This window comes from Mesoplodon densirostris, chromosome 13, assembly GCF_025265405.1.
Source record: "Mesoplodon densirostris isolate mMesDen1 chromosome 13, mMesDen1 primary haplotype, whole genome shotgun sequence".
NCBI classification, from domain to species: Eukaryota; Metazoa; Chordata; class Mammalia; order Artiodactyla; family Ziphiidae; genus Mesoplodon; species Mesoplodon densirostris.
In genome coordinates, this window is record NC_082673.1 from 9,246,611 (window position 1) to 9,262,873 (window position 16,263).

The 16,263-nt window shown below is 37.1% G+C and overlaps 1 protein-coding gene across 1 annotated transcript in view; it reads left to right on the forward strand.

Moving 5' to 3' along the window:
- NKAIN3 (sodium/potassium transporting ATPase interacting 3) overlaps positions 1 to 16,263 on the forward strand; it is a 288,607-nt gene that overhangs the window by 34,592 nt on the left and 237,752 nt on the right. The window contains exon 3 of the mRNA XM_060115709.1: positions 5,630 to 5,710. Coding sequence (XP_059971692.1) covers positions 5,630 to 5,710 — 81 coding nt within the window. The remainder of the gene's footprint in view (positions 1 to 5,629; positions 5,711 to 16,263) is intronic.

Below are 16,263 nucleotides of genomic sequence, written 5' to 3' on the forward strand. Positions count from 1 at the left end.
CTGCTAAGCCACTGTGTGATCTACTAAAAAGGTGTTTCACAGAGGTGGACTTGCAGCTCAAGAGACTTTAATATGCATAATAGCAAACTATTATTGGATTCTATGTTCTAGTTTGTTGCTTTGAACACAGAGCACTTTAACTTATACAGACTTGTCATTGTATGATGTTGTTTTCTGCTGAAGCACAATATGCCAGGTGACTGTGAAGCCAGTGGCTTCTATGGGATGAAGCTGTCTGTACACGTTAGTGACGGATCTAGTCCTACTGCTTTTACCCTCCATATTAGCTGTACACACTCTTCACGCAGCTCCTGCCTTGGTTGAGGCTTTGCAGTCTCTTTCCTGCACATGGACTTCCTGCTTGCCTTCAGCTTCCTCCCTGTTAACGTGTCCCTTGTACTTTTTCTAAATCGCTGGCTTAAAACCCTTCACTAACTCGTAGCAGGACAAAACCAACGAATATTCTGGGCTGCCCCACTTGACCAAACTCATCTCACAATCCCTACTTCCTTCCTTCCTTTCTCCCCCTCCTTCTTCCCCGATATCTGTTTTTTCTTAACTTTCTTCCTTCCGTTTTTCTTTTACATATTCATTCCTATTTATTGGGTTTCTACACTGTACGTGGCATTGTGTTCAGTGCGGGGAACAAGGTGAGCAAATACAGACAGATGTGTTTTCTGTCCTCCTGGGTACTTACCTTACAGTCTAGTGAGGGCAAGTGGGTTTTATCAGATAATCATCCACATAAACGTTAAATTGCAACTGTCACAAGTGTTAAAAAGGAGCACATTGTGCCAGTAGATGTATAATGGAGAGATCCCTCTGAGCCTGCAGAAGATGTATAATGGAGAGATCCCATAATAATTCTTCAACTGAATAGTCACCTTTAAGAGCCTTCTCTGGCCATCCCCCCTCCAGGCTAAGTGCCTCTTCCTCTCTGCACCCATAGATCCTGGTGACTCTATCCTATCTCTCTACACGGTTGCCATCCTTGCTTCCAGGCCCGTCTCATCTCATTCAACAGTGTCCTCCTGTATATGTATACGTATAGCTGATTCACTTTGCTGTACAGTAGAAACTAACACAGCATTGTAAAGCAGCTATACTCCAATAAAAATTTACAAAAAAAGAGTGTCCTACCGGCAGGTAGACGGTGCCTGTCCATGGCTGTATTCTAAGTTATCCTGATGTGCATGGGCCTTTAAAGATGCTTAATACTTGATTAAACAAATAATAAATTAAAGGTTATTGGATGAAATTATTTTACTGGATGGACTAGACGGTGATTTCTTATCTCAGAACATGGCAACAATAGTTCTGCAAAAGAAGCCGGCCTTACTGCCTTGCTTCTTTCAATCTGAACACCAGGATTTATAAGATAAAATAGTATGTGCTGCTCTGACTTATTCCTTGACTTATTTTTTTTCTAATAAATATAACACTGTGGGCCCCTGACACTGTCTTGAAGAGGTCCCATGGCAAAGACTGTTAGAAAGATTCACCCAAATCACAAAATGAAAGAGAGGTAATTCCCCTGTGGTTACCATCAGTGCTGAGAAGGTACAATTTACTATTTCTACATTTATTTTTAGAATATAAAACCAACTTTGTCATATGGTGCTCTTCCGCTGATTAAAATTTATTTTAGCTAAGGTACAAGGTGGAATATATACATTAGGGATGCCAAGTGTAATCATAGCATTTGAAACACATTTTGTGTTTCCTTGGCTCTAGACAAAATGAAGCAGAGTGTGGGCTAAGTCATATTTAACAGTCATAAAAAGTAGTGTTCTGGAATCAGCTGTTTACTCCTGTCTGCTTTGCTCCTATGTCAAATATTTTAAAATCTTACTTACAAATTCTAGAAAGAGATTCTGCACTACAGTTATTTAAATCTTTATTATATCATGGATAATAATTTAATCAAGCGGTTTTACATTAATTTAAATGCAGAAATATTAGCTAACTTGACAGTTTTTGAATAAAGATTAACATTGGAATTAAAAGTAACTCAAAGCTTCCTTTCTTTAAAAATTAAAAAAAAGAAAGCCAAATAAGTATGCTAGGCCCATAAGTTAGTTATTTGGACTTTTATACAAATGTCCACATCCAAAGAACTGCAACTTGCTTTCATTTGAATTGTTATACAGGGAAATATACCTACTATGTCATCATAAATCTCCCTCCAGAGTTATCGCTCAACATGGCAGTTAAGAGCGTTAGGTTTCCATTCAGTGGCTCAGATTTATTTCCCCCTGGACATGAATACTAAACTCCAGAAACTTTTAGAACAATGAGTGAGCAAGGAACCTACATTTTTTTTGAGTGAATCTAACATATTGAGTATAATATTGTATCTGATTGATACACATGTAAATGAATGAATGAATGAGTGGCCTTCCTGGTAATTGGAAAACAAACAAGCTCAGGAAGTAAAAATAATTTATGTTATGGACTAATTGCTCAATGAGAAAGAAATAGGTTGGGAGACTGCTAAAGTTCATTTCAATTAAAAAATGCTGAAATATCTTCATAAAATTATGCAATATCCAGGAAGCCACAGAGAGCACATAGATGTTTTTCCATCTTTATGGGCATTGTCTAATTAAATTAGGATTTAAAATATGTGTACTGAACATAAGCAAAGTAGGATAGACAAATAGGTTGATAGATTATATTTAGATAGATAGATGATCGGTAAATAGATGGATAGATAATTATACAGAGTGATTTTTTTTTTTTTTACTTTGAGAAGTTAAGTCTTCTATACTTCAAGTATATCTGTGTGGCTGTCTGAGCTTGTAGGCATACTCCATGATAACCAACTGGTATTTGTTAAAAATGTAGTTTACCTCTTTTTTTTATTTTAGTTTCAATTGCATTATAAATAAATTAACCCACATCAAAAAGAAGAGAGGGAGGATAGTCAGTATCTTATACCATATGTGGTTCTAATACTTTCTGCTTAGGCAAAATTCCTTTGGATGTGTTATTCATGTTGCTAGAAATCCTTTCCTCTTACCTCTGTGTGCAGACTTGAGTCTCAGGTGCACATTGAGGTATATGGTTTCCATCTCATAACAATCCAAAATTCACCCGTACAGGTCTTCTTTGTTCTCAACAAACCAGTGTATTAGAATAAAGAAACTTACAATATTGCTTTTTAAAAAGCTACGTATTTATATAACATAGGACACATTAATAGCAAAATACAAAAGAAATCATTTCAAAAACATAACCAGTTATAGAATATATATGAATGAATGAATTTTTGGTAAACTGGTAATCTGGTGAATTGGTTATTTGATAAATTGCAGAATTTGGGGAAGTGTTAACTTGCAAATTAATCTGTAGTCCTTTTCCTAAGATCTTTTAAAATGAAGACTATCATGTAATGCCCAAGCACCCCAGCTCTGGAGTCAAACTGTCAGAGTGCCTCTCCCAACTCTGACACTAACTGGGTGATCAGATGATTTCCTCTCTACCTTTGTATTAATGTGATGGCTAGATGACTTAATCTGTGTAAAGAGCTTATCACAGTACCAGGAACACAGAAAGCAGCGGAGTAACTCTTGTTAGGAATTTCGGAGCTGACGGTTGGAATCTGCTCAGCCTGATCATTTTATCTTTGAATGTTTGAAAGTGACATCAATAATACAACTTATGAGGGATCAGAATACACTTCAGTCACTAAGCTTGTGCTATGATTTTAAGTAGAATTTTTTATTATGTATTTTTTATAACTATGAGTTGATTTACTTTTCTAAAATAATACTTATGGGTTTAGGCTTGCAGTCCTAATAATTAAGAATCATGTGGTTTTACAGTTAATTCAATTCATTTTCTTACTTTAGTCTTGCTTTATTTTATGTCCTTCCCTTAACCTTTATCACTGGCTTTTTCCTCCTGAATTAGTGGTCAGCACTACTCTGTCACTCAAATGTACCCATAATTATATTTATTTAGAATGAAAAATATCAGATACCAGATGCCATCTGATTAACAACATCTTTAAAATGTGTTGTGGTTATTGTGACTTTATCAGTTTGCAAAAAGTATACATTGAGAATGTAGATTAGCTATTTTGAATATTCATGGGAATATTTTGTGGTTCAGAAAAATGCATTTGGTGCATTTTTAAGGGAACATCTAAACCCACTCACACTAGAAGACCTTGCCAGCAGAAGGTATCAGGTCAACAATATCGGCAACGACCAAAAGCCTAAATATATATTTTAACTTATGTTAACTTTTTAACATATTTTCCAACTCCTCTAAATTTCCAGTGATTTTGGAGCCTTAACTCATTATTATAAATGTATTATTCTTTTTTTTAATGTATTGTTCTTTAAAAAAATCATAAATGACAAAGATACAAAATGTAAATTGAATTTTAGAAAAAGTTTAAAAGCTTCTGATAAGGTTTGTAATAAGATCATGGCTATTTTATACAGTGTTTAAAATTCATAAGTCTATTATTTGGCAGAGCATAGAAGAAGCTAATAAATTATTTCAATATTTATCTTAATTTAACAATAGCTAATAAGTTATTTCAACATTTATCTTAATTTAACAATAGAAAGCAATAATTTAATTAGTATGCCTGTTTAAGACGTTACGAATTCATAGATTTTTGCAGTACAATGAAATGAATGAGCAAACCATTGTATTTGATCCGCTCATTGTGTTGCCATGGTAAGTTCCATCCTGAGTCATCCAAGCCTTCCTATACGTCAGTTTTCCAGACCTCAGTGTCTTTGTCTCCCTAAGAAAGTGCCTGGATGAATAGAGCCCTAAGACCTCTCTATTGATGAGTCTTGATCTAAGGCTACCTTAATTGTCTGACTAATACTCTTGAGGAAGGCATTTCCTAATACATAATACATTAATAAAACCAATTAATCAATAAGGCTGGCATGTTTAGAGTTTTTTCATTGTGATTGGAAGGTATTTTCCCATTATGGAAATATGGTGCTTATTTGCTCACTCTTAATCCTACTTATTAATAAGTAGGATTTACTTATTAATCCTACCATAATTAGAACATGTGTGCTTTTAAAAAATATTGTACATAATCACATTATATTCTATAATTATATTAGGGGCATGCACTCCACTCAATAAAATAGTCCAACAGTTGAAAAGTTGTTAATTTTACTCCATACATCCATTTTCAAACATGATCCTCATTCAGGGGTATGGAAGTGAAGGGTTTTGACTAACATTCCTAAACCTTTGATGATTTATTATTGTAACTAAAAGATAGCTAGCTAGCTAGCTAGCTAGCTAGCTAGCCCCCAGAAAATTCGCATAATTGTGTCCCTTGGAAAAGCTGGTAGTCAGAAAACGAATTGAATCAGCGCTTGGATTTAACTTGCATCTGCAAGCCAGCAAAGCACTGTAAAAATAAGTCTAGTTTTATTGGCATCTACTTAAAGCAGTAGAAACTATTGGATTTTTAATTTCTAGAGATCTTAGGGGACCACATAAGGAGCATTCTTCTCTGAGCGTGCCCTGTTTCTTCCCAGAAGACACACTTATTGACATTTTTATTATCGATTTATTTAGTATGCATGACTTTCATCTCCACATTTTTCTTCTCTTTCTTCCCCCCACCCTTTCTTTCCAGTATACAGTATGGACTGCCCTCTGGGTCACCTGGAATGTTTTCATTATCTGCTTCTATTTGGAAGTAGGTGGGCTCTCTAAGGTAAGTCCATCATGCTTTTAAAGTACACTTTTAAAAAGGATACACTAATAAATAATCTAAGTAACATTACAAATGGAATACTAATATATATATATGTATACAGTAATCTAAGCAACATTACAAATGGAATACTAAGTATATATAGTAATCTAAGCAACATTACAAATGGGATACTAATCAAAAAAGAGTTTGGATACCATTAGAAAGAATAACCTTGGGAACATGTTAATACAATGAAACTCTGAAACAATGGCCTTATGATTTCGTTTGTTAAGCTGTCGTGGAACTCAGCTACCAGTGTATCCTCATGTCCAGTTTAAAAAGGCCTAATGTCCCAGTGACCACAGCCCCATATGTTAAGTGAAAAATGGTTTTGAACATTCTTGTGTTTAAAATGGGAAAAGGGATTGACTAAGATGTAAATGTAACAAATATGAATAGCAAATTGCTATCTTTGCTTGAATATTAATTCTGGAAAAATAAAGTTTGTCAGAGAAGGAAATCCTCATTATAGTAAATGGAGCATACGTTTACTGACAACTAAATACATCAGTGAAGTGATTCCTATTGTGAAATCCTGATCAGAAAAGAATTGTCTTGATGCAACATGATACAAATATTATTTCTGTCTAGAACTCACATCAACAAAGCACATAATTTTCATTATGACTCTTGCAGAATCATTGTTTGATTAGCATCCAAATGGAAGAGCATCTTGGGTTAAGTTTCTAGTTATATTTCTTAAGCATTTTTCTCATAAACCAGCACAGTTCCCACTTGAAATCATAGAGAAGAAACCTAACAGTATAATTACAAAAAGAATAAGAAAGCTGTAATCTATCTTTTAGATTTCTTGTTATCAACTGTATTTGTGCAAACATTCTACTGTTGTATGATGGTCTCAAATTTTCTTTAAGTAGCATTTGTGGTTTAGATCTTAGAAAATTTGCCTTGACCAACACAGAGACTTTTAGAATTGTTAGGATCCACTGAAGTCCATACACTAACAAAGAATTTTTGATTTAGCCAAGCAGCAAATATCCCTGAAGGGTTTTCTCCAGAACCTCCAGAGGTGGTTACTCTTTGTTCTACACTATAATAACTTTATAATTAGAGCTTGTCATCATTTTCTCACATTGGCAAATGTATTCAGGAACCAGAAATGACATTTCTGAGTTACATACAAATGCACCAACATCTACCTTTACCTCTACCTAATTTCTAAGACAGAAGAAAGTACTTAAATCAGTGCCCAGTTATCATCTGTAACATGCAGATTATACAGTAATTTTAAAATGCAATTTTATGAATAAAATAATTATGGATAATAAGTTAAGCATAGCATTTTTCAACCCATAGCATTTTGTTACTCATGATTTGATTGGTCATTTTAAGTCATACTTTTATTTCACTGGGTGGAAATCATCTTTTATCTCTTTCTCTATTAATTGGTTTGGAATAAATTAGACCAGAGGAAATTTGTTCCATGGAATTGGCATCATAGTGTGTTGACAGAGGACTGAATTTCAAATCATAAGTCTTGGATTCAAATCTGGTCTTTAGTGCTTATAAACTATGGGCCCTTAGGCAAAGCACTGAACCCTGAAAGTCTCTGTGAAATATAAAAACAGGACCAGCTTCACCAATAAAGATAGTAATCAGGGTTTGTTTGGTGTTGCGCATTGTTACCAAATATGGTAACTCAGGTAAGCTGCAAAGTAATCCTGTGATGTGATTTTTTTTAATTTTTAAAAACTATAATAATAGTAGCATTGATTTGTTCCCCAAAGGCTGATTTCCCTCCACGGCTCAAGGTGACCTTTGTGAACTGTTTCTTGTAACTGCTTTTCTAATATCAATGTGCATGTCAAGGATTTTTTTTCCTCGTTTCTTTGGGTTCAAGGTTAAAAAAAATGGGTATAGTGGTCCCCGTTACTCATTTTATTACCCATTCAAATGCCCATTAAGCAGTCAACCAAGTATTCTAGATCATAAATAGGATAGATTACTCCAAAAGGAGTATCCTAAAGATTTTCTGTTGGTCTCTATTTACTGTTTCAAAGGCTGGTAACCTCTCCCTGGCTAGCCACAGGTAAGCCTCAATTCCAGCCTGTAGGGAATCTATTCTGAAGACTAGAGCAGATAAACCCAAGCACCTCTGCCATTTTTTCCAGGTTGTACCCCATTTCATAAGATATTCCTTGTCCACATGTGCTAGTTTATATACTAACTTTCTAGAGCCCTCTATCTCCTGCTAGTTAATGAAGGCATTTCTTGGAATTACCCACTTGGATAGATTAATAGAAGCCTCCCTCTACTTTGATTTTTGCCCAAAAGGTCCATTCTAAAATGGTGAACCTTTGTCAAAAGACCAGATTCAGATTAATTTCCACAACATCTCTATGGATTCGGGTGTTATTCCAATGACAGGCACTACTGAGCCATTCTTGTTAACTAATAGTGTACCCACCTGGAAGACCACAGCACTAGTTTTACTGGATTGTTGAAAGAATTAAGTAAGATGATTCATACAAAGAACTTAGAAAGGATCTTGGCATATTGTGAGGTTTCAGTAAACAGTGGTTTTTATAATTGCCAATCAACATCATCATCTTTATTATTATTGAGAAATTAACAGACATCATGGTCCTCATTCTGCAAACCTGTGGGACATATATTTATTACTATGCAAGAGCTGTAAAAGGGAAGAAAATGTGGGACTGAGTGACTTGTTTAAAAAGTATGTAACAGTCCCTTGTGATAGGACCTCAGATCTGCATATTAACTTCACAGCTGTAACACGATTAATTAAACCCTTTCCTTCAATATGTAAATAGCGTTTTTGAAACGCTTCTGCAGCTAGATTCTCCTGCTGTCCCTCCTGCTCCCTTTGGAAGGACTTTATGCATCTTTGGAGGCACTAAGACTGTTTTTCATGCTGTACTTTAAGATCACCACGGGTACAAGTAATAAGTTATTGCTGCTTTGGAAGTCCCAAGACTTGAAATCATTTTTTTCTTCCTAGGAATCCATTCAGAATGTAAATATGAAAACCCAACTCATTTGCTACATTTAAAGCTACTGAAAGACAAGTTACATTGAGAAATCAAGTTGTACTTGTTTTTAATCCCCCCCAAATTAAGCTGATGCCTTATGGCATCTTTTTGATTACTCCAAATTGTAGAAACTTTATGCTAATATTTCTTCTAATTGACTTTTCCTGAGAGATGTATGGAACTTACACATTACTGATCCTAGAGAATTTTCAGTGTGTCACATTTTCCTAGAATTCTGACTGTGTGTGATGGTGCCTGAGCATAATTTAGACATAAAAAATGAATGTACAGAAATTCTCTGTAGACTTATATTAATCATGAGCTTTGATCAGGGGTTTTCTAAAACTTAGGCAGGAAGCCTGGGACTAACCCTTCCTGATTTCTCCTCTGTACAGGCGTTCACGTTGCCTTTGCACAAAAGGAAAACTACCTATATTTGTTTCTCTGTATCATGTCTTAATGACTGCACTTTTTTCATAGTACCTGATTTGTGGGTATTTTGATTCTTAAAGAAATTTAATTGATACAGCCACTATGGAGAACAGTATGGAGGTTCCTTAAAAAACTAAAAATAGAACTACCATACGACCCAGCAATCCCACTACTGGGCATATACCCTGAGAAAACCATAATTCAAAAAGACACATGCACCCCAATGTTCACTGCAGCACTATTTACAATAGCCAGGACATGGAAGCAACCTAAGTGCCCATTGACAGATGAATGGATAAAGAAGATGTGACACATATATACAATGGAATATTACTCAGCCATAAAAGAAAATTGAGTTATTTGTAGTGAGGTGGATGGACCTAGACTCTGTCATACAGAGTGAAGTAAGTCAGAAAGAGAAAAACAAATACTGTATGCTAACACATATATATCGAATCTTAAAAAAAAAAAAGGTTCTGATGAACCTAGGGGCAGGACAGGAATAAAGATGCAGACATAGAGAATGGACTTGAGGACATGGGGAGGGGGAAGGGTAAGCTGGGACGAAGTGAGAGAGTGGCATGGACATATATACACTACCAAATGTAAAATAGATAGCTAGTGGGAAGCAGCCGCATAGCACAGGGAGATCAGCTCAGTGCTTTGTGACCACCTAGAGGGGTGGGGTAGGGAGGGTGGGAGGGAGATACAAGAGGGAGGGAATATGGGGGTATATGTATACTGATTCACTTTGTTGTATAGCAGAAGCTAACAACATTGTAAAGCAACTATACTCCAATAAAGATGTGAAAAAAAAGAAAGAAATTTAAGCCATTTCCCCAAATGGCAATAATAGCACTTTCTTATCCTTTTTTTGACTTAAATCATCACCATTCACTCACAAGGGTTCTCTTCTCTTGTGAGACTCTTCAGTTGAATATTTCACCTGAGCAGTCTGGCAGGGTCAATGAGATCATTCTTCTTTTTCGAGGCTCATTCTTGTTATCTAGCCTGAGTTGCTCCTCTGTACTTACTAGGAAAAATCTCTTTCTTGATCACGATTCATTTTCCTTCAAGGTTGGATTCTTCCACTAACTTTGGCTTTGGGCAGGCACTTTCAAGTAGGAAACGTTTAGGCAATTCAGAGTTCCGTGTAGAAATTATTGCATAGGAAACAGAACTCCCAATCCCCTTCAGCTGCTTACAATCCATCCATTATTCTTAACAAACATTCTAAATATTTTTATGTTTCAAAGAATTCTTTTTCTGTGGGCAGTTTCAAACTAAATAAGTGATGCATAGTGCATTTCTTTCTTTATGTAAATACAACTTGCTGAATCTAGCAATGAGTATTAAACTTGCATTTATCCTTTCCTTTTGATGATTTTTTCCTCAGACATTTTTCAGAAAGAACCTTGAACTGTGATGTTTATGGAGGGCTGAAGCTAGGATACAAAATGTCTGTATTTGAGAATAATGTATCAGCAAATGATATAGGAGTAGCATCCAAGAAACCCAGTAAAACTATGCCTACTTTTGAAACTACAAGAATGATATCCTTTTTATTGTATCATGGGTAAACAGCATATCTGTATCAATGAGAATCTTTGGAAAAATGCTTAAACTTTCAGTTCACTGGAATAACAAAATATTTTATGTTCTGAACTAATATATTGGTATATATTTATCCTGCTATCCTGAAAGAATGCTTTTGTCTGTAATATTGACTGGGGGAATGGGAGATTGGAAGTGATGGTGGACATCTATCTAGTTATTAAAGATTTATAAAGGAAGAACCATCACAATCTGCTTCTGGGCATTAAATCAAAATGAGACCCAAAAGCTTGCAAATGTTTATTGTTTCCTACACAGTCCTTTACCTAAATGATGCAATTATGTTCTTTTATTTAAAAAAAAAAGTAGCAAAGCTGTGCAAATATAGTTATGTATTCCTTATTCCAAAGGACTTAAACTATACTTTTTCCCTTGGCCTTGGTCTAAGTGAACATAACTTCTGAAAATAGCATCTTCAGTGTTCTTTGTATGGTAAGATCATTGTTTTCCCTGTAGCTTCTTTTCCACAGTAAAGAAAATAATAAGCACATTTAAACTCAGTATTATATTTTCATAGATTTCATCAAATACAAACATTTTGAAAACCTTTGCTAAAAAAAATCCAATTTGCTGCTACGTTATAATCCAATGACATGCAGAAACCACAATGAACTAAGTAATTGCTGCAGCCTGGGTGGTGTTTGGAGTTTTTAATCACAAGTTTGTGTAATAATCTTATGTCCTTCTGTAGAGGTTCAAATAGTTTTTTCAAAAGAGCAGATGGATGTATTATTCAATCAACAATAACTCTATTGCTGCAGAATGAGAGTCATTGAACAAAGCCAATGCAAATATAATTGAATATATATATATATATATATATATATATATATATATATATATATATATAATTGAATAACTGAGTTATTGTCTCAACTCAGTGGATTATAATCATGAAATGGTTTTCTTTCTTCGAATAAGCTGTCTCCAAACTATTTCATCTCCAACCCTATTCCCATTCATTATCACACTGGGTAACAGATTCTGTGTACAAGTTTGGTCATTAAAAATTAGTCTCCTGTCTGATTCAAACCTGTTCTCCTCTCACCAAAGCTGACCATGCTTACAGCCTTTACATACCTCTCTCTCCTCCCTTCTCTTGACTCCACTCCTCAGGGAGAAAAGACAGGACGTAGTCAACTTCTATAACCAACCTTGAGCTGATGGTGGAGTTTGCCAAGATTCTTGACCTCATGCCAGCCTTAGTCTTTTCTAGCCCCTCGTAACAGCTGCTGCTGATGTGACAATCTCCAAATTGGCTAATTCTTCCACTAAGTTTAGTAAAACAATATTTTTAATAAATCTATAATTATTCCAATAGATGTAAGTTTGTTAAGCCACTGTTTATATAACATTAAGCCATTCTGCATGGAAGTTGGCTGCTACATTTCCATGCAAGCATTATTTTTTTTAAATTTTGGAATATGCAGAGAAACCACACTTTATAGCTTATATCCAAATGCTTTGCTGTGTTTTTAAGGCAATTTAAAGATGCTACTGCAAAATTTTTGATGCAGTCAGTTGAACATAAGATCATTTTAGAACAATATGTAGTACGAATAGAACATGAGTAAATGCCATTAAGACTTTGGATTTTTTTTTTTTTTTTTTTTTCTGTACACGGGCCTCTCACTGTTGTGGCCTCTCCCGCTGCGGAGCACAGGCTCTGGACATGCAGGCTCAGTGGCCATGGCTCACGGGCCCAGCCACTCCGCGGCACGTGGGACCTTCCCAGACCGGGGCACGAACCCGTGTCCCCTGCATCGGCAGGCGGACTCTCAACCACTGTGCCACCAGAGAAGCCCAAGACTTTGGAATTTTTTGTGATGTTAATTAGTTTGTTCTGAAGGCACAGTCTCTTTGTTGTGAAACATCAATTAAGAATGCAATCCCGGGGCTTCCCTGATGACACAGTGGTGACAATTGCAACGGTTCATAAAATTATAGAGACAGATAAACACATTTAGTTGCATTTATTTACTTTTTAAAACCAGAATAACAGCATATACCACTGCGAAATAAAATAGCACCACATAGTCAAATTATAACTGATGAAGATTAAGCTGGAGGGTCCTGCAGGAACAGAGGGGCCTAGGATAACAGTTACTCAACAACTACTGTCAGAGCGAGGCAAACGCAAGTCATTTGAATGCTTTACATCAAATTTTCCTATGTAGTCTGTGAGAGTGGCAGGAGGGAAATCACAGATAACAATAATCATATCTCAGAAGTTCTCTTTGCTCAGAGAAAGTTTCTCTTTGAGCCACTGGGTGGCTGTGATGGCATGAGGAATTATGGGCCTGAGGCTTCAGACTGATCTGGGTTAGAGCCTTGAACATAGATGGCCCTAAAAGTATCTGTGCATCCAGCCTGTGATGTGGCTGGTTACAGCAGCTGCGGGAACCCCAGTGCTGGACCACTGGCTGCCCCAGCACGAGACTTCTGGATCCCTGGCTCAGAAAGGATAAGCTTGAGAATTCAGGGGGAGCTGAAGGATGATGAAATCAGTCAGAGTCGCCAGGAATGATGTGAAAACTGAAAACGATCGGCCAGAAGTTTAGTGTCAGGGATGAGAAGCAGGAATGGAGATGTGTTTTGCTTTCTCTTGATGCAGGGAGATGCTGATGGAATGACAACTTAGAAGTTCTTGTAAGGAGATGCCGTTTGGTGTGAAGCTCCTTACAAGTCATGTCTGCCCACCAGCTGGGCTGACTGGCATGGCGGCCGAGGATGGACCTGCCCAGGTTAGAGAGGCCGGAAACAGGAGCCATTCCAGACTCCCATGTCCTGTTTGAGGGCCGACAGAGAGGAAAACGGAGGAAAAGTGCCTGGAGCAAAGACTGCCCCAAAGATGAGGCAGAACGGGCTGGTCCCAGCACAGACCACCGAACAGAAGCACAGGGTGATGTAATTAAAGGGGAGAGGGACACAGGAAGTATCTGAGTGTCCAGGATTTGGGAGGAGCCCTCCGCCACCCCTTGGAAGCCCTCAGCGTTGATCCCCCTTTGCCTGTTTTCTGACTTGGGAACAACAGGAGAAGTACAGCAACAATATTCAGTTGTGTTTATTAGAATTGTCAGTGTGCTTCCCTGTTAAAATCAGCGCATCGAAGCATCCAGCGATCTAGACTCCTTAAAAATTTGGCTTTTTCCTGGGAACTCTCAGCCTATTTCAGAAACTAGATGGAATATTTCACAGTCAGATAAGAAATGAAGCTGAGAAAACAAATGAAGACATTAAAAAAGTAATTCTACTCTATTCTTGCAGAAGCTGGTATGGTTCAAGGTCTCTGAGAACTTATTTATGGAATCTGAATATTGGTAGTTCTTAATTACCTGAAAGCATGGGAACTTTAAAATCATATATTTCTAAGATTAAAGTTAGATGGGGAGGGACAAAATGGAATGAAATTTAGCTAACTTAAGAGAAAAGGAAGACTATCCATTTGCTAAATTAATTTATAAATGGGAAATATAACTTTCTATGAAAATCATATCACTTTCCTAACTTTGTAGGTGTTCAACTACATCCATCTAATCACTCTTTCATTAAACAAATGATGGCAGAAATTTCTAGCTATCTTCCATTATCTATTCCCCCTCCTTCTGGTCAAGAGTCAGGGGAAATCTACCTGTCTGAGGTGCAAGTGCTAAAAAACTATTTCCTTTGCCTTTATATGAACAGGTGTGATCATCTAAGTTCTGGACATTAAGATATAAGCAGAAGAATTGTGAAGGCTTCTGAAAAGGCTACTTAAAAGCTAATTCAGGGCTTCCCTGGTGGCGCAGTGGTTAAGAATCTGCCTGCCAATGCAGGGCACACGGGTTCGTGCCCCGGTCCGGGAGGATCCCACATGCCACGGAGCGGCTGGGCCCGTGCGCCATGGCCGCTGAGCCTGCATGTCCGGAGCCTGTGCTCTGCAATGGGAGAGGCCACAACAGTGAGAGGCCCGCGTACCGCAAAAAAAATAATAATAATAAAAAATAAAAAAGCTAATTCAGTTTAGAAGCAGGCCCAAACTTAGTGACTTGTAGAATACGAATCTTACATTTAAAAGAATACAAATCTTACCCTTCTTCTATAGATCAGAAATCAGACATGAGCCTCAATGGTCTAAAATCAAGGTGTGAGACAGCCACTATGGAAAAGTGTATGGAGGGTCCTCAAAAAATTAAAAATAGAACTACCATATGATCTAGCAATTCTCTTTCTGGGTATTTACCCAGAGGAAATTAAATCACTTTCTTGAAAAGATATCTGCACCCCCATGTTCATTGCAGCATTATTTGCAATAGCCAAGACATGGAAACAACCTAAGTGTCCATCATCAGATTAATGGTTAAAGAAAAAGTGGTATTTTATAGGAAGATCACTCAGCCACGAAGAAAAAGGAAATCCTGCCATTTGGGGGGACATGGATGGTCCTTGAGGGCCTTATGCTAAGTGAAATAAGTAAGACAGAGAAAGACTAATACTGAGTAATACCACTTACATGTGGAATCTAAAAAAACAAACTCACAGATAGAGAGAACACATTCGTGAATTCCAGAGGCAGGGTGTGAGGGGTTGGAAACATGGATGAAGGTGGTCAGGAGGTACAAACTTCCAATTATAAGATGAATAAGTCCTGGGGATGTAATATACATCATGGTGACTATAGTTAACAATATTGTATTGTATATTTGGAAGTTGCTAGGAGAATAGATCTTAAAATTTCTAATCACAAAAAAATTTGGAACTATGTGAAGGGATGGATGTTAATGAAACTTACCGTGGTAATCACTTTGCAATATATACATATACAATAGTGTATGTCAATTATAGCTCAAAATAACTGGGAAAAATTAAAATAAAATCAAGGTGTCAGCAGGGCCGTGTTCCTTTCTGGAGGCTCTGGGGGGAGAATCTGTTTTCTTTCATTTTCCAGCTTCTAGAGGCTGCCCACACTCCTTCCTGTCTTCAAAGCCAGAGATGGCAGCCCAAACCTTCTTATGCTGCCGTCTCTCTGATTTTCTGCAGCCGGGAAACGTTCTCCACTTTTAGGGACTCCGGTGATTAGATTGGACCCGCCTGCATAACAGAGGCTTCTCTCGGCATATCAAGGTCCTTCACTTTAACCACCTCTATAAAGTCCCTTTGCCATGCAGGGTACCATATTCACAGGTTCTGAGGGTCAGGACATGAACATCTTTGGGGACCACTATTCTGCTACCACAGCGGTGCCAACCATTTGGGACTATGAGGTAACCTTAAGGAGGTCGAGGTTGAGATCTCAACCATGTCCACCATGAGGACGAATAATTGAGTAAAACGAAAAAAGGAACCTGGGACCCTAACGCTGTGGAGCTTTTGTATCAGCCCTGTGTTGCCCACGCAGATTTCTTTCATATTGGGGGGGGGCACTCTTGGGGGTGGCTTGAAATATGCAGCTGAAAATAATACCTGACCAAT